The sequence below is a fragment of the Eptatretus burgeri genome, chromosome 1, assembly GCF_056783735.1.
Source record: "Eptatretus burgeri isolate ZD-2024b chromosome 1, Ebu_testis_v1, whole genome shotgun sequence".
In the NCBI taxonomy this organism is placed as follows: domain Eukaryota; kingdom Metazoa; phylum Chordata; class Myxini; order Myxiniformes; family Myxinidae; genus Eptatretus; species Eptatretus burgeri.
Window position 1 is genome coordinate 9,344,841 of NC_140961.1, and position 22,500 is coordinate 9,367,340.

The 22,500-nt window shown below is 41.0% G+C and overlaps 2 protein-coding genes across 3 annotated transcripts in view; one reads left to right on the plus strand and one right to left on the minus strand.

The window, feature by feature from the left end:
- Nucleotides 1–17,491, minus strand: part of LOC147033832 (uncharacterized) — a 32,052-nt gene extending 14,561 nt beyond the window's left edge. The window contains exons 1-4 of one of the 2 annotated variants that reach the window (XM_085871591.1): nt 16,597–17,491; nt 6,036–6,393; nt 2,393–4,578; nt 153–286 (exon numbers count right to left, since the gene is read on the minus strand). In XM_085871591.1, the coding sequence (XP_085727717.1) occupies nt 153–286; nt 2,393–4,578; nt 6,036–6,393; nt 16,597–17,377 (3,459 nt within the window). In that variant the 5' untranslated portion in view covers nt 17,378–17,491. The remainder of the gene's footprint in view (nt 1–152; nt 287–2,392; nt 4,579–6,035; nt 6,394–16,596) is intronic. The other variant, XM_085871580.1, reaches the window with a different exon arrangement.
- LOC147033833 (uncharacterized) overlaps nt 15,117–22,500 on the plus strand; it is a 56,517-nt gene continuing 49,133 nt past the window's right edge. The window contains exons 1-3 of the transcript XR_015055568.1: nt 15,117–15,693; nt 15,782–15,977; nt 16,569–17,268. The gene's annotated coding sequence lies outside the window, so the exon portion shown is untranslated. The remainder of the gene's footprint in view (nt 15,694–15,781; nt 15,978–16,568; nt 17,269–22,500) is intronic.

The following is a 22,500-nucleotide window of genomic DNA, read 5'->3' on the forward strand; positions in this document are numbered from 1 at the left end:
GAGAAGACAATTAGAAAATAATATTCATCGGTTGTCACATTTATTGCCAGGAAGATTACAACTTATATCCATGCTGCAAATGAGGGTCATTAAGATAATAATAATAATCATAATAGTTGATAATAATATGTTGATACTTGTCGAGATCACACCTTGCTGCAGTAGATGGTATTTACGAAGGTGCTCGTCAAACCTCGGTAGCAGTGAGAGTGGAAGTGGCTCAGAAAGTAAGCCTTGCAGCCCAGGATTGCCCCACAAGAGAATGTGTCAACTGAGAACGAGGTTCCTGATGACACAGACATGAATTCAAGCAATCTATTCATTGTGGAGGCGAAAATGGCAGAATTGTTAAATACTCACGCTCGTCACTATTTTCTCATTTGCTCCTTCTCCCCGATCCGCTTCCAACCTCCTTTCCCTCTTTGCCATCTGCTCCCCACTCCCTGAGTCTTATTTTTTATTCCCATACCCTCCCGACATTCACAAGGGTTTGCAAAAGTTTATAACAACACGGTACAAAATGAAGACAGCCTGAACCATCCTCCTTCACCCTGGTGTTCCAAAAATAAATTTTATAGACCGCAGCGAAGTCGATGGCATGCCACCGCAAATCTCGACACTTCCCACTTAATGCAAAGTTGAAAGATGGCAAAAAGTTCCACCAGGAATGACCTAATCTCAACTTTCGAGTTAAAAATAATTTTCTGTTTTGACCCCTGTGAGCCCAAGTCCCTCTCCCCCCCCCTCCCCGGGCATGACCTGGGTCATGTCATTGACCTGGGTCATTGATTTCATATACATAGATTAATTGCCCTCGCCGAAGGGAAGGGTATTGTGTTTTGGTCTGTCTGTTTGTTTGTTTGTCAGTCTGTCTGTTTGTTTGTTTGTCGGTCTGTCTTTGTTTGTTTGTTTGTTGGTCTGTCTGTTTGTTTGTTTGTCCGCACAGAAGTTTCGTGTTTTTCTCCGCAACCGCTTGTTGGAGTGAGACAATTTTCACCATTGGGGTGACTACTCATGTCGTATGCTTTAATCATAATTATGACATCATAGGTCATGTGGTATGGCAGCCATGTTGGGAAAAACAGAAAAACTTTCAACCTCTGTATCCCTGAAACTGCACCAAGGTAAAAAAATTGAAACTTTGCAAACGGCAAGTACTCCTCATGAGAAATAAGTGTGATTTTTTTTTTTAATGATGCCGTAGGTGCCTTCATTATGACGTCATTCCTTATGGAGAACGCTACATCTGATCAGTATGAAAATTTTTGAGGGTCATCTAGGGATAAAATGGTCCACTGAAAAAAAAAATTGATGCTGTTATTGGTGACATGATTTGGCAGCCATATTGTTGTTGTTGTTTTTAATCTTCAAAAAATCTTCTCTGAAGTGGCTGAACAGATTGAGGCGAAACTTTACACGTACGACCACCTATCAATGAGGAACAAAATGTTCACACAGATGATATCATAGGTCACATGGTTTGGCAGTCATATTAGATTTACCCTAAAACCTACAACAATCTTCTGTACCGATTTGGTCTTCCATTTGATTTGAATTAAATTTATTTTAATCCCAATCTAAATTCAATTGAATAATAATAATAATAATAATAATAATAATAATAATAATAATAATAATAATAATAAAATCATCATGGGTCAGGTGTCTAGTCAAAGCGGGGTTGCATCAAAGTGGAACATCTTGGTACACGGTCATCACTGCCAGCATTTATAAAGTGGTAGTTCAAATTAGGTCTCATTAATTACATAACACACTAGTACACAAACACCACACAAAACAAGCTCTGGCAATGGTGTGCAATCTCTGATTACTCTTTGTAGTTTAAAAATGTGTTTAAAATGTGCCCATAATTGCATTTTTCGCTATTTGATCCTTTTCCCCCGTCCGAGAGAGCGGCGCCAAAATGATACTGCTCTCGCACCTTTTTCCATGTGGTGATCATGACGACCACATTTGGTGTATTTATCCACTTCCATTTAGGAGGAGATAGCGTGACGGACAGACAGACGGATGGAGCTGATTACAATATGGTTTTTTTTCAAAAAGCATGGGCACAAATATGTATATATATATGGCCTTATCCAACATATCACAAGTTGTTTTCCTGGTTAAAAAGTTGGGAAGAATTTGATGATTTTACAGCTAAAAAATTGTTAAATGCTCAGAATCTTGTCCAATGATTCTCTTCTCAACATACAAAACACCTTCATGAATCCAAACTCACTGTGAAAGATCTTTTGTTCACCAGATGTCAAGTTCATCATGAAATTATTGAAAAATTATAATTGAACATTCCTCGTTTGAAGAAAATTCAAAATATCCCTATTCTCTGACTTTTGTTTTGCAATGTACCTGGAAAAAAAGGTCTTACCTGGTATGTTGGAGCAAGTGACTCGACTTCGAACGGTAGACTGTGTGCATCTGCCATTGACCACCAGACCTTTTGTCGGTCCTCCTTTGAGTGTCACTCTGGCATGCGCAAGGTTCCAACCTGATTCCTTGTTTGCTAGACTCTCTGCTGTCGGTGCTGTTCGCACAACCCTTTTGCCTATCCTGGTTCTTCTCGGTGCTTGAGCATCTCCGTCACGTATCGTGCTTCCTCCTAACGCTGCAAGTCCATTGAAGAAGTTATTTTCTTGATTGTTTGTTAACCTTGCTTCAGATCTTTTTGCCATGCATATCTTCTGGCCCTGTGTTCCATCAATTATTTTGTCACTAAGTGTGATTATCGATCCTCCTCCTTCCACAACAACATCATCTGCTTGTCTTGCACTTTCCAACTCGACACAGTTTCTCCTCTTCGTTCTCTCAGCTTCTTTGATCATCGTCTTCAGGTTACCAATGGACAGGTTGCTAGTTTTATTTTTAACCGGTGTTTGAAGCCAGCTTTTCCTCCTGAGGTTCTTAATGATTTCAGAAAGCGTATTTGTGACTTTTTGTGACTTCCTGCTGCTTTCAGCTCCATAGAATGTGAAAGTGCTCATTGAATTTTCATCGTTGGTTTTGTCACTGTGGTCCACGCCACAAACACTCTGGCCGACGTCACTTGCATCACAGCCAAGTCCTTTATGTTCCACTGGTTCTTTGATGGGATGGTCGTCATTTTTTGGGACAATCTGGCAACTCATATTATTTACAAGGTCAAAGTCTGCTATTTTGGGCTCAGCTATTCCTACATCATCTGTTTCCACTTGGATATCCGAATCGGAGTTATCTCTGATTAACAACTTTGATTCTTCTCGCCTGAAAGACTCAATTTCGGGCCTAATTCCATCTTCTCCTTTATAGTTCCAGTGTTGAATGCCCCCCCTTCTCGGTGGCGACAATTCCAACAAAGGTAGTGTCGGATGGCTCGTGACCCAATGTACGGGATCGGTGGAGATGTCCTGCTGCTCACCTAGCGCCCCTTGAATAAAACGGTTCTCTTGTTCATCGGCAGGTGTTTCTTCAGAGTGAAATGACAAGGATTTTCGAGATTTTATTGGTTTCACTGTTCGTTTTTCGCGAGACCTTGCAGATACCTTTTTAGGCCATATCGATGCATCGATGTCAGTATCTGTGAGTCCTTTTCGAGAGAAATGTTGACGTTCTTCAGTTGGAAACTCGGGGACAGCGCCTTTCGTTTCCGGAGAAGTTTGCGTACCTTGAGTGCGGGACTTCCTTCTTCTTAACAACCGTATCTTTGGTTGCATTGATTCTTGTTCCAAAGTATTCTCCTCAAGGATTAGGTCAAAGCTAACTTCTAAATCATCACCTGGCCAGGTAGATACCTGATCATTGGTCACACCCATGTAGCCCCTTTCTGATGCCGGTCTTCTTTCCTTTAGATTTTTATTTATGTTATTTGTTTCTTTCTTTTTCTTTCTGGTTGTGCCTTTAATGTTTAACTCTTGCAGTATGCTATTATAGGACCCGTCGCCTTCGTATTCATTTGCTTTATTCTTCTTGGTCGGTGGGCGGCCATTTTTACTTTTACCACCGTCTCTGTTCCTGCCGCGACAACTGGTCAGCCGTGGACTTCTGAGACAGGAAGTCACTTCTTCAAAATCATCCGAATCGCTCACGACCACAGTGTCAGATAATTTTAAAGCTGAGGGAATATTTTCCAGATTTTCTGATGGATTAATCCACAAGGAAGTTGTGAAATTATTGCGGTTGGAAAACACCTCTTGCTTCACTTCCAGGTTCTTTGATTCCAAATGATTGCCCTTCAGGCCCGGTTTCTGAGCCTTGTTTTGGATAATCGGTTCCTGGGAATTTATTGAGTTCTTATTGACCATTCTCAAATCAACAGTCAAATCAATTGGCTCTGAATGGCTACTCTGTCCTTTCATTGCGCAAATGGCACTTTTGTTACTGGCATGCACTTGATGCGGAAATGTTTTTGAAGTTATTTTCTTTTCTTTTGTCTCAGTGACAAGTTCCTTTCCCAGGGGTGACTCCGGTATAATAAAGAGTTCAGACGTCATTGTAGAATGCTTTGGCGAGGATGTCAGTGGCATTGGGTGATATGATGCCTTTCTTTTTCTTCTAAGTTTTGAGTGACTTGATGGTGTCCTGCAAAAGGTACGTCCATTTTAAGGTATAGGGCAAAATATATAATAAAAATTGCATTCATGAGCCAAGTTTGTTTCCTTGTGGGGGGTGGACGTATACATGATATGGGTGATTATACACTTCATACATGACGGGGAAAGGGGAGGTTAAGAGATTCAAAGGGGGAACATGGTAATAGATTCCTGCTCGATCGATGGTAATGGATAATAATAGATGGTACATGGGATTCCTGCTCTAATTGTGTGGTTACTTTACCAATTAGAGGACTTAATAATTAAAAGATTTTCATAAACCATATTTTGTGATTACTGAATGTATTACAATTACCTGTGTGCTTTGAAAGAATCTATCTACAATGAAACAGATGCACATTGGGCGAAACATACTGTACCGACTGGACATACATGATGCAAATAGTGCCACCTTTGGTGCTGCTATTCGGTATTACAAATAATTTTCCCTCTTTTTCATAATTTCATGGAACCTTCTCAAAATTATGATGCGGATTATGATTTGTGGTGATCAGTAAAATTTATTTTTAAAATGACAAAAATTATAAAATGTACTTCAAAGAATGTGCCGCAGCACATTGCCCACCGAAGGTGGGCTGAGAAGGGTACTCCTACCTGGAGGGCGGGAGTGCCCGCCAGTAAAATCAATGAACAGACTCTTATAGATTTGATATGTACAGATAATGAATAACGAATGACTATTTGCAACTGGCAAGACAATTTAGTGAATAAAATATTGGCAAACATGTAGCATCGTCTTGCGATGAACATTCAGATATACTTTTAAGTCTGAATTGTTAAGGAATGCTCAAAAGGATGCGAAACTCAAATGACAAAAACTGAGAAAGACTCGATTTTATAATTATGTAATTTATTAAATCTGTCTTTAATAAAAGGGGATATCCACATCCCTGCAAAGGGCTGGTATAACAGCCGCTAGAGGTACGTACATTCCCCTCTGAGCTATCTATCCTGGGTTCAAATCCCAACCCAGCTATAAACTGTCATCCTGGCATCGATTTGTGCGCCACGCACCATCGGATGCGTTTTAAGCTGGGTGTCCCATCTGCCAGCATTAGTTGGTGAACGTTAAAAAAAAATCCCACGGTATCTATCGTGGAGAGTAAGGGAGTTATCACAGGCACTCTGAACAGATGACCAATTCCTGCCAAAATCACGTCCGGTCCAATGTCGGGCCAGCTCAGTGGGTTCGTGGAAAACTTGGGAATGTTGAAAAGTTTCGAAACAATATTCGTCAGGTTATCAAAAGTACTCTTATCCAAAATTGCTGTTCCATTGCAGCTTAAAAGAACATCAAATGCTGATATTTTAATATATCAAGGATGTTCATCTAAGATGTGAGTAGATGATTGCTGTTGGTGCATGGCAATGCAATATGGCTAAATCTTTGGATATGCCGAGCACTAAGTAAAACATAAATCGTACTTGATGATGCTGTCAACACTCCAGTTGTGGGCTTCTGATGAGACGTATCCACTTTCATCTTCAGCGAAACCTTCGGCAGGTTCGAGTCCTTGGGATGCAATGTTAATGTCTCCATTGGAATCCTCGATTTGTCTCCCAAAGGAGTCGCCATGGATGAAAGTCTTGTTAACACAGCCAGGATCTTGTGCACTGAACACAGGGTCTTCGTCATCACTGGTTCTGCAGTGAAGGTCCGAGTTCCGATGACGTTCTCTTAGGGAAGGTACAAATTGACCTTTTTTGCTCAGATCACCTCTCCCAGGACTCACATGGACACCGGTGCTTTGACTGCGAAGAAACTTGAATGACACCGACTCTTCTGCACGGATAAGGAAAAATGAGAAGAGGGAACATGTTAGCACTCGGTCACTACCAAGTCATGAAGCTTCCCAAGACCACTAACTGTCATGAAAAAAAAATATTTGCGTCTTGAAACACTTTGCAAGAGTTTGAGGGTGACGGTGAATCATCAGAGAGCTGCATGCCATTCGAGAAGGAATTACAGAATTTATTTATTTATTGTGAAATAAAACATAAAATAGGATGTGATCGCTTGATTGGATATAATATCGAACATCAAACTCGAATCGATGATGCTCTCCGCAGTAAGATGCTCTAATATCGAATTTTCATGTCATTCCACCCCCATTGCAGTCAGTGACCATGATCTTTTCCATCCCCATTTACCCTTCCTTATTAACCCCTCTCAATCACAGCTTTGAGTGTTTCCTTCCCTCTTTATCTCCTATTTTTCTGTTCATTCATTCTGTCACGTTTTGTGTGGCACCACTGCTCCATTGTCGGTTCACACCCTCCGCTCAGAACTCTTCTATGAGCCTCGATATGAAAATAAATAAATGATAACGGTTTGAAAGAGATGAAGTGTCATCGTCACAAAACAATGAAACGTGCGCATGAGTTAGATTTTTGGGGAGTTTCTTTTTCATTGATTGCAAACCACTGTTGATAATTTTCATTATCGTCCGTTTTGTGTAATCTTAATAAAATGGAGCTAATGTATATCTATACGTGTGCTTGGTGTTGGTTTCTTGGTGAGGGTGGTGGGCTTGGGATCTGAGCATGCTGAGTTCAAATCCTGCTTGGTCATTGACAGTTTTTCTCCATTGTTTACACACTGGAACTGGTGCCATGAACCCAATGAGGAAATGTTTGAGTTCATGTGCAAAAAGAAAGGCAATTTCTTCAAAACTATACACGTTTTACCATATGACCCATCTCACAGGTACAGTACACGTTTTACTATTTGAACCATTTCACAGGTATGTGTTTTCCTATGAACCATTTCACAGGTATGTGTTTTCCTATGACCCATCTTACAGGTATGTGTTTTCCCATGAACCATTTCACAGGTATGTGTTTTCCTTTGACCCATCTTACAGGTATGTGTTTTCCTTTGACCCATCTTACAGGTATGTGTTTTCCCATCAACCAATTCACAGGTATGTGTTTTCCCATCAACCAATTCACAGGTATGTGTTTTCCCATGAACCATTTCACAGGTATGTGTTTTCCCATGAACCATTTCACAGGTATGTGTTTTCCTATGACCCATTTCACAGGTATGTGTTTTCCTATGACCCATTTCACAGGTATGTGTTTTCCCATGAACCATTTCACAGGTATGTGTTTTCCTATGACCCATTTCACAGGTATGTGTTTTCCCATGAACCATTTCACAGGTATGTGTTTTCCTATGAACCATTTCACAGGTATGTGTTTTCCCATGAACCATCTCACAGGTATGTGTTTTCCTATGACCCATCTCACAGGTATGTGTTTTCCCATGAACCATTTCACAGGTATGTGTTTTCCTATGACCCATCTCACAGGTATGTGTTTTCCCATGAACCCTTTCACAGGTATGCGTATTCCTATGAACCATTTCACAGGTATGTGTTTTCCTATGACCCATCTCACAGGTATGTGTTTTCCCATGAACCATTTCACAGGTATGTGTTTTCCTATGAACCATTTCACAGGTATGTGTTTTCCTATGAACCATTTCACAGGTATGTGTTTTCCTATGAACCATTTCACAGGTATGTGTTTTCCTATGGACCATTTCACAGGTATGTGTTTTCCTATGAACCATTTCACAGGTATGTGTTTTCCTATGAACCATTTCACAGGTATGTGTTTTCCTATGACCCATCTTACAGGTATGTGTTTTCCCATGAACCATTTCACAGGTATGTGTTTTCCTATGACCCATTTCACAGGTATGTGTTTTCCCATGAACCATTTCACAGGTATGTGTTTTCCTTTGACCTATCTTACAGGTATACGTTTTCCCATGAACCAATTCACAGGTATGTGTTTTCCCATGAACCATTTCACAGGTATGTGTTTTCCCATGAACCATTTCACAGGTATGTGTTTTCCCATGAACCAATTCACAGGTATGTGTTTTCCCATGAACCATTTCACAGGTATGTGTTTTCCTATGACCCATTTCACAGGTATGTGTTTTCCTATGACCCATTTCACAGGTATGTGTTTTCCCATGAACCATTTCACAGGTATGTGTTTTCCTATGACCCATTTCACAGGTATGTGTTTTCCCATGAACCATTTCACAGGTATGTGTTTTCCTATGAACCATTTCACAGGTATGTGTTTACCCATGAACCATCTCACAGGTATGTGTTTTCCTATGACCCATCTCACAGGTATGTGTTTTCCCATGAACCATTTCACAGGTATGTGTTTTCCTATGAACCATTTCACAGGTATGTGTTTTCCTATGACCCATCTCACAGGTATGTGTTTTCCCATGAACCCTTTCACAGGTATGCGTATTCCTATGAACCATTTCACAGGTATGTGTTTTCCTATGACCCATCTCACAGGTATGTGTTTTCCCATGAACCATTTCACAGGTATGTGTATTCCTATGAACCATTTCACAGGTATGTGTTTTCCTATGACCCATCTTCCAGGTATGTGTTTTCCTATGAACCATTTCACAGGTATGTGTTTTCCTATGAACCATTTCACAGGTATGTGTTTTCCTATGAACCATTTCACAGGTATGTGTTTTCCTATGAACCATTTCACAGGTATGTGTTTTCCTATGAACCATTTCACAGGTATGTGTTTTCCTATGAACCATTTCACAGGTATGTGTTTTCCCATGAACCATTTCACAGGTATGTGTTTTCCTATGACCCATCTTACAGGTATGTGTTTTCCCATGAACCATTTCACTGGTATGTGTTTTCCTATGACCCATTTCACAGGTATGTGTTTTCCCATGAACCATTTCACAGGTATGTGTTTTCCTTTGACCTATCTTACAGGTATACGTTTTCCCATGAACCAATTCACAGGTATGTGTTTTCCCATGAACCATTTCACAGGTATGTGTATTCCTATGAACCATTTCACAGGTATGTGTTTTCCTATGACCCATCTCACAGGTATGTGTTTTCCCATGAACCATTTCACAGGTATGTGTTTTCCTATGAACCATTTCACAGGTATGTGTTTTCCCATGAACCATTTCACAGGTATGTGTTTTCCCATGAACCATTTCACAGGTATGTGTTTTCCTATGACCCATTTCACAGGTATGTGTTTTCCCATGAACCATTTCACAGGTATGTGTTTTCCTATGAACCATTTCACAGGTATGTGTTTTCCCATGAACCATTTCACAGGTATGTGTTTTCCCATGAACCATTTCACAGGTATGTGTTTTCCTATGAACCATTTCACAGGTATGTGTTTTCCTATGAACCATTTCACAGGTATGTGTTTTCCCATGAACCATTTCACAGGTATGTGTTTTCCTATGACCCATTTCACAGGTATGTGTTTTCCTATGACCCATTTCACAGGTATGTGTTTTCCCATGTCACCACTTCACGAGAAATTAATTGGTTCGTTATTGCATTCGTTGTTCCTTTCCCATCAACTGTGGATTTGAATTGTGATCCCAATTGGCAGCTACACACACCATCTGCTGCTTTTAACATTCGTTCTGGTGGTGCTGGTGATGCAGATGGTGTAAGCTCCGAGTTAATGAACGTATATAAACAGCTGCTCATGTTAAGAACGTTCACAATTCCTCGGATGACAGAGAAATGTTGCCCGTGCTCCATCCTCCGAGACTTCGATGTGTTCTCTGTGAATATGAACATTTGTTTTACAGTTATTTTGGGAACAGCACCTCGAGATTCTGGCAAACGGAATAGGGGAACATGGAACGGGGTAAGAGGAAACAGGTTAACAGTGTAAGAAGGGTAACACGGAGCAGGGTTGAAACCAGACTCGCTGGTGTCATGGTTGGAGTGTCTGCTCTGAGTCTGGGAGGTCGGTGGTTCGAACCCTCTATGAGTCACATTGTACCAAAGATTTACAACGTGCTACTTGCCTCCTCGTGTGATGCTCAGCATTTAAAAGAATAGATCACTGACAATCAACCATCGGTTGGCAATATGAGCTCAGGCTAAATGGGCTGAATAGCCTTCTGTGTCGAAGTTCCTTGTATTATAGAACTCATATATTATCATAGGGTAACACAGAATAGGGTAACATGAATGGCATGTAGAGTATTGTGCAAATGTTTGGCTGATTTCCACTTTTATGGTGGCATTCCCCCATTAAACCTTCGTCCGAAGTGTGCAATATCTCGGTTGATAATAATTATTCAAATTTCTGTGAAAGTCAATTTCATATCACAGTTTCCTTGAAGTACATTGTAGATAAATCTAGGCATTGTTACCCATCACTTTACTGATGGGGAAAAAAAATTTCAAAGACGACATGTTGTACTTCCCAAACTTTCTACTCGATTCACTCTGTCATTTTCCCAAAGTTGGCTTCCATTTCCTTGAAAGTCAGCTCACCTTCATCAACCATCCTTGCTGATCATATATATATATATATATATATATATATATATATATATATATATATATATATATATATATATATATATATATATATATATATGATTCTGTTTAAAAAAAATTGAGTGAAATGAAAGTTTTTGAAAAATCTTGAATTATTCTCACTCAGATATCAACATCACCGTCATCGTCCCGCAGCCAAACGGTGATGTTGAGCTTTATCTGGAATTTAAATTCAAGTCATGTCTCCGAACAACGTCTCACCACAAACGTGATGGGTCAGGGTCGGGGTGGCATCAAGGCGGGACCATATTGGTACTCCCGTTCATCACTGCCAAAAGTTATAAAGTGGAAGTTCGAGTTATGTCTGTTATTAATTTCGTAACTCACCAGGGTCCAGGGCACAAGCACCGCACAAAACAAGTCTTGGTGAGGGTCTACAATCTCTGATTGCTCTTTTTCTCGTTTATTTAAGCAGTTGGTTTCATGAGCATTTATTGAGGCTGTTCATTTACAATAATAAACACGCATGACTGTTCGCACTGATTTGAATTAATTCACCCCAAAGTTTGCATATCATTGGAATAACCAAAACTTTTGCACAGTGCTGTATTTTAATGACATTGTATAACTCTCATCTGCACGTTTGTAAATATTTGTTTTTGTCCATGTATGTGGCCTGTCCCTTCTGCAAAGCCAATCGTCGGCCTCGGGCCACATATTTGACCCATTCTGGCCTTGGAGCTTGCCCAGGGTCCCAGCCAAATTGATTGGGCCCGTAGAACCAAGAAGGCCTTAAAAGAGTAATCACTAAACGTTGATTTTCTGCATTTTTTTTAGAAATATAATCGGAGTTCTAGAGATTGCAAACATGGTAATGAGGGTAAAATAGTTCTGTTCCACCACCTCAAGGAGCACATAACCCGAATGATATCTCATGGTTGTATAAAACGTACCTAAGTTCCAAAAAGCTTGTTATATCTCCCGCCATCTTATTTCTTTGCGCCTTCATAAATGTTCCGTTCTAGTAAAAAAAAACCACAAGGTTATTCCACCAAACAGTTGATAACCACTTTTACAGTGAAACCACATTGGCTTCCACGGTGTGCCATCTAGATGTACAACAGCTGTGTCTTGGACTTCCAGAAACGCCCACAGAAACACGTGACTGATATGATTTGAGAAAAATCAATGTCTCCATAATTGGCATCAAATGGAGTGAGGAATCTCTGGGGGAAAGGATATCATAACCTCCTTGAGGTATGTGTATTCACCGAGTTGTTTAGCCTGGGTATGAATCCCAACCCAGCTATAAACTGTCATCACGGTGTTTCGCAGGAAGGTTGATTCATCAATGTGTGTCGTCCCTCGGATGGACGTTGAGCCGGGTGTCCCATCTCCAGAATCAGTGAGTTTTTTTCATGATCCCACGGTGTTATCACCAGCATCATGAACAAATAATATAGTACATATAGTAGTAGTAGAAGTAGTAGAAGTTGTGGTATAATGTCTGGGGGGTGGGGGGGCAAACAAATTATAGTATCGAATGAAGAGAAATGACTTATTTTAGAAAGCAAGCTGAGATTGGTTTGTTGGATGGAATTTCCTTTAAAAAAATATTCTAAACTCTATATTTGAAAACAAAAACATCCGGAGCAAAAGGCTCATAAAGTTGGTGACTTCTGGCAAAAAGAGGCGAAAAATCTGGATGCAATAGAGAGCTTTTCACAAGTTGCTTAAGTGGCGGAATTTTCTCTCTCACTTGGTTATGGGAAACAGATTAGTGTTTCCAGGGACTTGGAGCACCACCGGCGTTTGCATTGGCAAGCCTTGAGCAGCTAAATGGATTTGTTTTCAAAGTACTCCTTGTTTGGCGTTGAGGAGTGAAAAACTTCCAATAACAAGAAAATGAGCAATCAGAGATTGCAGACCCTCACCGGCACTTGTTTTGTGTGGTGTTTTTGTGGTTTTGTGTGGTGGTTGTGTCCTGGTGTGTTGAAAGAGAACTGCCACTTTATAACTGCTGGCCGTGATGACCGGGTACCAAGACGTCCCGCTTTGATGCTGAACAAGCAAAAAGAAAAGATGAAGTTTATCAGGAGGAACCAAGATAGGATTCGGGTTTCAGCTGCTACTCTCCCATCCAAGTGCACCTTAGTCAATAAATAAATAAATGAAAGAAAATCAAAAAGAATCCAGATCAAAAATAAATAAATAAATCTGGCTGCCAGACCATGTGCCCAATCAAGTTGAAATTTGAAGCATGTATTCCCCATCACAATTAGATCATAATTGTGAAGTTTCATGTCGATTGATTAAGCAGTTCCAGAGAAAACATTATTTAATATTTTCTTCAATCCAATTATGGCTGCCAGACCAAGTGACCTATCAATTATTCCTTAAAAAAAAACTTGTACACCCATGCATTGGGGAACATTTGTGTGAAGTTTCCCCTCGATACATCCAGCTGTTCTTGAGAACATATTTTTATAGGTTTTAGGGTAAATCCAATATGGCTGCCAAGCCATGTGACCTATAACGTCATCTGTGTGAACCTTTTGTTCCTCATGGATAGATGGTCATACGTGTAAAGTTTTGCCTCGATCTGTTCAGCCACTTCAGAGAAGAAGATTTTTTAAGGTTAAAAATGTGTGTATATATATATATATATATATATATATATATATATATATATATATATATATATATATATATATATATATATATATATATATATATATATATATATATATATATATATACAGCTGCCGAATCATGTGACCGATTATGTCATCAATTTTTTTTCTGTAGCCCATTTTATCCCGAGATGACTCAAAATTTTTCATTCTGATCAGATGTGGTGTTCTACATATGCAATTATGACGTCATAACGAAGGTACCTATGACATCATGAAAAAACACTCTCATTCCTCATGAGGAGTACTTGCTATTTGCCTAGTTTTAATTTTTTTTCCTTGCTGTGGTTTCAGAGATACAGAGGTCCAATTTTTTTCCGTTTTTCCAAGATTGCTGGCACCCTACGTGACCTATGACGTCATAATTACCATTAAAGAATTCTACATGAGTAGTCGCACCAATGGTGAAAGTTTCGTCTCAATCTGTCAAGCAGTTGCGGAGAAAACCACGAAAGTTCTGTGGGGACAAATAAACAGACAAACAAACAAGAAGACGTGCAGAGCACGTAATACTTGCAAAATCCATAAAACAAATTTGACCTCAAAAATAATTGCTGGTTGAATTAAATGACCAAATATGCAACTTCTCTTCAAATTTCAAGTGAATCGGATGAAAATTGAGGATTTTAGAAACACCACTTCAGTTGTTGACCTTGGGCCTATGTTGACCTTTTGGTCGGTGTTGACCTCAAAAATAATTGGCTCGTTGGATTAATTGACATGAAATATAAATCTTCTTCAAATTTCAAGTCCTGATCGGATGAAAATTGCGGAATTTAGAAATCTCACCGAAGTTGTTGACCTTTTTGCCTATGTTGACCTTTTGACCTCAAAAACAATACATTTTTTGAGACAAATAGCTTCTTTTTTTGACAAATAGCTTCCTCATGACAAACTCTAGCTTGTGGTGAAGTTTTGTGAAGATCGGTTTAAAATGTTGACCTGCAGGTGACAGACAGACAGAATAACAAAATCGAGTGACCAATATACTTGAAAAATCTTCGATTTTGCAAGTCACAAACAAACAAACAGACAGACAAACAGACCCAAATGCAATGCTCTGTCCTTCGGCGAGGGTAATTCAACCTCGGAAAGTGACTGCCTGTCGTAACAAGTGCATCTCGTTGAATTGAAAGCGAGCTCAAGGCTGATGCGGTTGCACTTGGTGGTGGTTATCTGCTTGAAGTCCTCCAACTCCAGTTTGCTCCTGCCAGGGTACGATTCCAGGTTTCAACATTCCCAATGACAACTAACGGCTGTTTGAAAGCGTTGCAGACTTCCTCACCCCAAAGCACTTCTTCTCATGGGATGAAGCCCGACATGGAGCTTGATCCTATTTCATCCCCACTGATAGGTGCAGAACTTGTGTATATATATATATATATATATATATATACATATATATATATATATATATATATATATATATATATATATATATATATATATATATATATATATCGACGTGAACATCCGAGGGCCCTTCACAGACTTCTCCCAACGAGATCCTCACCAAACAAGGAAGGATATCCAATTGGAACTTTGACATTGGAGGCCATTTGGTCCGTCATGCCTGCGCTAAATCAACACCAGATTGATTCACTGCGTTTGAATATCGACTCCTAGAGGGCGATAGGGAGGAGGTGGTAGGGTGGGGAGGAGAACAGTGGACCACACAGGCACAGCTGGTCTGGATGACCTTTTTTTAATACATAATTGTCAATTTAAAATTTTCCTTCCGTGGTGAAAATCTCATTCCAAGAACTCGTTGATGACCCCTAGTTCCGTCCCATTGGACTCATCCCTACATAGAAGTCGTGGAAGAACATGCTGTAATGGGGTTAGTTATCTATTAAGGCACAATGTAATCAAACCTTGCACCGATGTAAATGCTCGATGTGGACGTGTCATCAACCTGGCTGCCTTCATCAGGGTTACAAACAAGCATCGTGCAAAGGTACGAGATGAACTCCACGGGAGGAAAAGGGATGTTTGAGCTTATGGGATCACAGCAGTCACCAACTCTCCTGTCATCTTCACCTTGACATGGTAAAACAAGGTTTTTCTCATCGGAAGAGATGAAAGATAATTGTTGTAGACATATAACGAGTGATCGATAAATTTGTGATGTTCCTAGGGTTCCAGAGATAAGTTGCCTCGTCTTTGCCAAAGACACCTAGTGGGATATTTCACGACCATCAATGACCAATGATCATGGCAGACGGGACTCCCAGGTTCACGACAAACACATCCATTCCTCGTCCTGCATGTGAAACAGCAGAATGGCGGTTTACAGCTCGGTTGAGATTCAAGCTGAAGCTCCACATCGTGATGTGAGTGTGGACAACCTCGAGGCTTGTCGTGCGAGCCCCCCACGACCATCGGATCTCTGATGGGACAAACATTATTTGTTTCGTCTGTACGCTACCATAGCATCGTATATATGAAGCATCTCTCTCTCTCTCTCAATCTCTCTCTCTCTCTCTCTCTCTCTCTCTCTCTCTCTCTCTCTCTCTCTCTCTCTCTCTCTCTCTCTCTCTCTCTCTCTCAATCTCTCTCTCTCTCTCTCTCTCTCAATCTCTTTCTCTTTCTCTCTCTCTCTCTCTCTCTCTTTCTCTTTCTCTTTCTCTTTCTCTTTCTCTTTCTCTTTCTCTTTCTCTTTCTCTTTCTCTTTCTCTTTCTCTTTCTCTTTCTCTTTCTCTTTCTCTCTCTCTCTTTCTCTCTCTCTCTCTCTTCCATGAACCTCACTTCTGAAAATGAAAAAAAGTATATAATACCTGTCGCTACCTGTCGCAGTGGCAGGTGTTTAATGGAGCACAGCATTCCTGGAATTGCCTAATTACAATGGCCGAGTGTTTGAGGGTTTCTTGCCGTTAAATGATTAAGTGATGTTGCTGGATGTTTTCGTGTGTGTTGTCCCCCAGTCAATGGCCCCTGAAATGAGACACTTACTGCAGGGAGCCGTCGCACCACTCGGCACCGGGGAAGCACCACCACACTCCGGAGATGTGTCATGGTTCATATGACCCCGCACCAGGGGATCACCACCACACTCTCGAGATGCATTGGGGGTCGCACCACTCTGCACCAGGGATTGAACACCACACTCTTGAGAAGATGCGTCGTGGTTCATACGACCCCGCACCAGGGGATCACCACCACACCCTTGAGATGCATCATGGTTCATATGACCCTGCACCAGGGGATCACCACCACACTCTCGAGATGCATTGGGGGTCGCACCACTCTGCACCGGGGATTGAACACCACACTCTTGAGAAGATGCGTCATGATTCGTACGACCCCGCACCAGGGGATTACCACCACACCCTCGAGATGCATTGGGGGTCGCACCACTCTGCACCGGGGATTGAACACCACACTCTTGAGAAGATGCGTCGTGGTTCGTACGACCCCGCACCAGGGACTCGACACCATATTTCCAACCATCAATGCTTTCAAAGCCAATTTCTGTCGAGCGACATCTGACAAGGTCCACCTGCGCCATCGCTGAGCTCGATTCACAGACTCCGTCGCACGGACCGCCGATGATCCGATTGTCGGAGTTGATTTGCTTCTCCTTTTGGAACGCTGCAGGGATATTGCATCCTTTTCCCCGCACAGGTGAGGAATTCATCGTGTGCAGCCACTGCACCGGCAGATGGTCAGAGTCCCCGGGGTCTGCGATGCCAATTGGCGCACTTTTTTGTCGGGGTATTGATCGCCGCAACATTTCGCGCCAAAATTGCTTATCAATTGGCCGAGCGTTTTGGTGGGTGGGTCGGTTTGACCGTGGGAGAGTTCTGCATTCCGAGGATGCATGATTGTGTGTTTGTGAGTGTGAGGACTTGTGAGGGTGAGGGTGAGGGTGCATGACTTTTACTCACGTGATGGAAGGGGAGATGTCAGCACAGATAGCTCTCTTCTCCTCCAACTTTCTCAATCAAAACAATCCAGCTTGTCAAACTAAAACAAGAAGATGCATTCTGTGAATGGGAATTTTATACAACTTATATTTTATTTTCCAAAGCTTTTACACAGTTGCTGTATTGTAACAAGGATAACGAGAAGGGCACTCGGTAGAGCACATGCCTCCGCCACGTAATGCCTGATCCACGAGAACATATCGGGCCCAATACATTTTTGAAATATCAGGCCATATATCGTTTTTGGCCACATCTCTCAATGGTGAAGAATCACTTAAAAAAACTAAATAATTCGTGTCCAGTTCCAGATTCGGATCTTCACCAAAATTGAATTAGTTCTTCCTTGCAACACACCCAACCTGTCCACCAAGTTTCGTCCGAATACGTCTGCAACATTTTGAGATATCGTGCTGTATATCATTTTTGGCCTGATCTCTCAATGGTGAAGAATCACTTTTCAAATTCTAGTAGTCGGATCCGGATCCGAATCTTCACCAAAATCGAATCAGTTCGTCCTTGTCACACACCCAACCTGCCTACCAAGTTTCATCCAGATCCATCTGCAACATTTTGAGATATCCTGCACACAAATAAACAAATGAAATTGCACGTCGAGCAAGGAATTGCCGGAATAACTTTGTCATATCTCCATGACCTCTGAAAAAAACAAAAACCTGGAGTTTGATCTTTCAAGGTCACCAGATTTGCCTTGACCTTGTGACTTCAAATATTGACAAGCGATGCATGCGCGAGATCAAACCTCCCTGGAATGAAACCAATAACAACGAATTTACAACACTTGAACTTTGTTGCCATGGTAACCGGAGGTGGCTGAACCAAATTTCATCATTTTTGGCATATAATAGGACACTCATACCAAGATACCACATGCTAAATTGGAAGTCAATCGGGATCGAAATGACGTTTTTATCGCAATTTGAAATTTTTGACCCGACCCCCCCTGACATTCGACCCACAACCGCTAAGAAGGGTGTTGGCGTGACACCCCAATGAGACATATGGTTGGATGCAAAATTGGAAGATGCATATTTTGGATTTGGTGTGAAGTCGATACGACCATTTTAGCGGATGTTATTGCGAAAATAAGAATTTCGTTTTTATGGTGACCTTGACCCTGACCTTTGACCTAGATTCACCAAAAACTACAAGTGTCTAAGTTGGACCATGACCGAGATCTGTACCCAGTTTGGTCATGATCGCTGAAACAGTGTGGCTGCTACAGGGTAAACAAACACACAAACAAACAGACAGACAGACACACAGAATGACACACACACAACCGACCAACATAATTGCCGAAATCCGAAGGATTCCGGCAATTAACAAGAGGAAGTCATCGTGCAGAGCACGATACTTGCAAAATCCATAAAACAACTTTGACCTCAAAAATAATTGGTGCTTGAATTCAATGACCTGATCTGCAAATCCTGTTCAAATTTCATGTCAACGAGATGAAAATTGAGGATTTTAGAAACACCTCTTTAGTTGTTGACCTTGGGCCTATGTTCACCATTTGGTCTATGCTGACCTCAAAAATAATTGGTGGTTGAATTCAGTGACCTGAAATGCAAATCCTCTTCAAATTTCAAGTCAATCGGATGAAAATTGAGGATTTTAGAAATACCACCTTAGTTGTTGACCTTGGGTCTATGTTGATCTTTTCATCTATGTTGACTTCATAAATAATTGGCTGGTTGAATTCAGTGACCTGAAATATAAATCCTCTTCAAATTTCAAGTCAATCGGATGAAAATTGAGGATTTTAGAAATACCACCTTAGTTGTTGACCTTGGGTCTATGTTGATCTTTTCATCTATGTTGACTTCATAAATAATTGGCTGGTTGAATTCAGTGACCTGAAATATAAATCCTCTTCAAATTTCAAGTCAATCGGATGAAAATTGAGGATTTTAGAAATCCCACCTAAGTTGTTGACCTTTGGCCTATGTTGACCTTTTGACCTCAACAATAATAGGCTTCTTCCTTATAACAAACCTCCTTCACTTTCGGTGGCAGAGGTTATAAAGGATTTAAAGGCTGCAGGAGAAAAAATAATCTTTTGGAAGTTTACTACCGTTGTATCGTCCTTCACACCACCTTATTGAACATGTTAAATGATAGTTCTTCATGCCTGTTGTTTGTGTCCTTTATGACGTCCTTAAAAACAGTAAGTTTCCTGTTTGGAATAATTTTCAATTTTATTTGACTGCTGCGCAGGAAGAGAGTAAAAAAAAAACATCATGTCACTCCTCTCTGCGCATGTACGATTAGGACAAATTCAAAGCCAAAGTTCTGTTAAACAGCAAGTTTTTTTTTTCCTATTCATGTTCCGAATTGTGTTCAAACACATTGTTGTGGGCCGGTGGTCGGTGGCGAGGAACGACCGCTAGACAGAGAAATAGGGCCGTCTCCCACCGAACACCCGGAATTAAAAGGTCGTCACCCCGGAGAACTCCGGAGTCGACGCCCGACTGGTCACTTAAAGGACCGTGGTCGCCAATATTTCGACGGCGTGAGGTAGGGTCCACTTGTCTATTCCCATTTACCAAAGTACTCACGCCGTCGAGCTACCGGGGAAGCCACACCCTTGGCCTTCTCTGTCCGAACCGAGTTGCATGTACCGACTCGGATCCGGCGGAACCGAGCGGGAGTTACCAGAGCCGCGCCGGACCAAATGAACAATTTACGGAACAAACGGCCTTACGACTTCTCATGCCCGCACCGTGCTGGGTCAATGAAAGAAAACACGGGCAACGAACTGGAACATTTAACACGGGGGGGGTTATTTACAATGCGGAGAGGGAGACACAGAGCAGACTTAATCACGAATATGCAATGTACAATGAGCAAAAAGCACTTAACAATTTCTACTTACAGGACTGGTGCTACACACACACACACACACACACACACACACACACACACACACACACACACACACACACACACACACACACACACACACACACACACACACCCACCCAAAAGAAATGGACCCCGTCGGGTCTTTATTGGACCCTTCAGCTCGGGAGGGAAGGCGAGCTGAGGGTAAGAGTTCGGTCGGGCACCTTTCCGCCTCGTGCAGTCTGGTCGGGACGAGCTGGTTCGGGGGCGTGTCGGTGGCCCGGCCCCCCCCACCCGAATAGGCTCTGTAGTAGTTCCTGGCATTCTGGCTTCCCATTGGCTGGAGGAAACGCTCCATGCCCTTCTTCGGAGCGGAGCCTCGATCTGAGGCGATGGAGGCTCCACCCACGCCTTCAACCAAAAACACGTGGGCAATGGAGTCGGTGGTGCGAAGAAGTGGAGGGAATTGATGTATAAAACTATCTAGAAAATAACTCGCAGCGCACACATTAAATTCCCGTGAGACACAGGGGATGGATTCTAACTATCCACATACACTTAACGAAATAACTAAACTTTGGGACTGCTGACTGTCTGTGAGCAAGAGGCTTCCAAATCCGTAACAATATCACTTTCATTGAAACAAAGTTGTTCCTCGATCATAAACTGATATGGATGGACTGACAGACAAAACGAATTTCTTAACCCCACTCTGATTCGCATCCATGGGGTAACCACCACAAACTAACACTCAAACAAACACACAAACCAAACAAACACACACAAACACACAAACCAAACAAACACAAACAAACACACACAAACACACAAACCAAACAAACACTCAAACAAACACACAAACCAAACAGACAAACAAACAAACACAAACAAACACACAAACCAAACAAACACAAACAAACACACAAACCAAACAAACACTCAAACAAACACACACAAACACACACAAACCAAACTAACACTCAAAAAAACACACACAAACCAAACAAACACACATAAACACACAAACACAAACTAACACTCAAACAAACACAAATAAACACATACAAACCAAACAAAAACAAACGAACACTCAAACAAACACACACAAACCAAACAAACACACACAAACACACAAACCAAACAAACACACACAAACCAAACAAACACTCAAACAAACTCACACAAACTCACACTAACCAAACTAACACAGTCAAAAAAACACACACAAACACACAAACCAAACAAACACACATAAACACACAAACACAAACTAACACTCAAACAAACACAAATAAACACATACAAACCAAACAAACACAAACGAACACTCAAACAAACACACACAAACCAAACAAACACACACAAACACACAAACCAAACAAACACAAATAAACACATACAAACCAAACAAACACAAATGAACACTCAAACAAACACACACAAACCAAACAAACACACACAAACACACAAACCAAACAAACACAAATAAACACACACAAACACCTCACAAACACCAACCAAACAAACACACATAAACACACAAACACAAACTAACACTCAAACAAACACAAATAAACACATACAAACCAAACAAACACAAACGAACACTCAAACAAACACACACAAACCAAACAAACACAAACAAACACACACAAACACACAAACCAAACAAACACAAACAAACACACACAAACACACAAACCAAATAAACACACAAGCACACACAAACCAAATTAACACTCAAACAAACACACAAACACACAAACCAAACAAACACACATAAACACACAAACACAAACTAACACTCAAACAAACACAAATAAACACATACAAACCAAACAAACACAAACTAACACTCAAACAAACACACACAAAAGCACAGACCAAACAAACACATATAAACACACACAAACTCAAACAAACACACACAAACCAAACAAACACACACAAACACACAAACCAAACTAACACTCAAACAAACACAAACAAACACACAAACCAAACTAACACTCAAACAAACACAAACAAACACACAAGCCAAACAAACAAAAATAAACACAGAAAC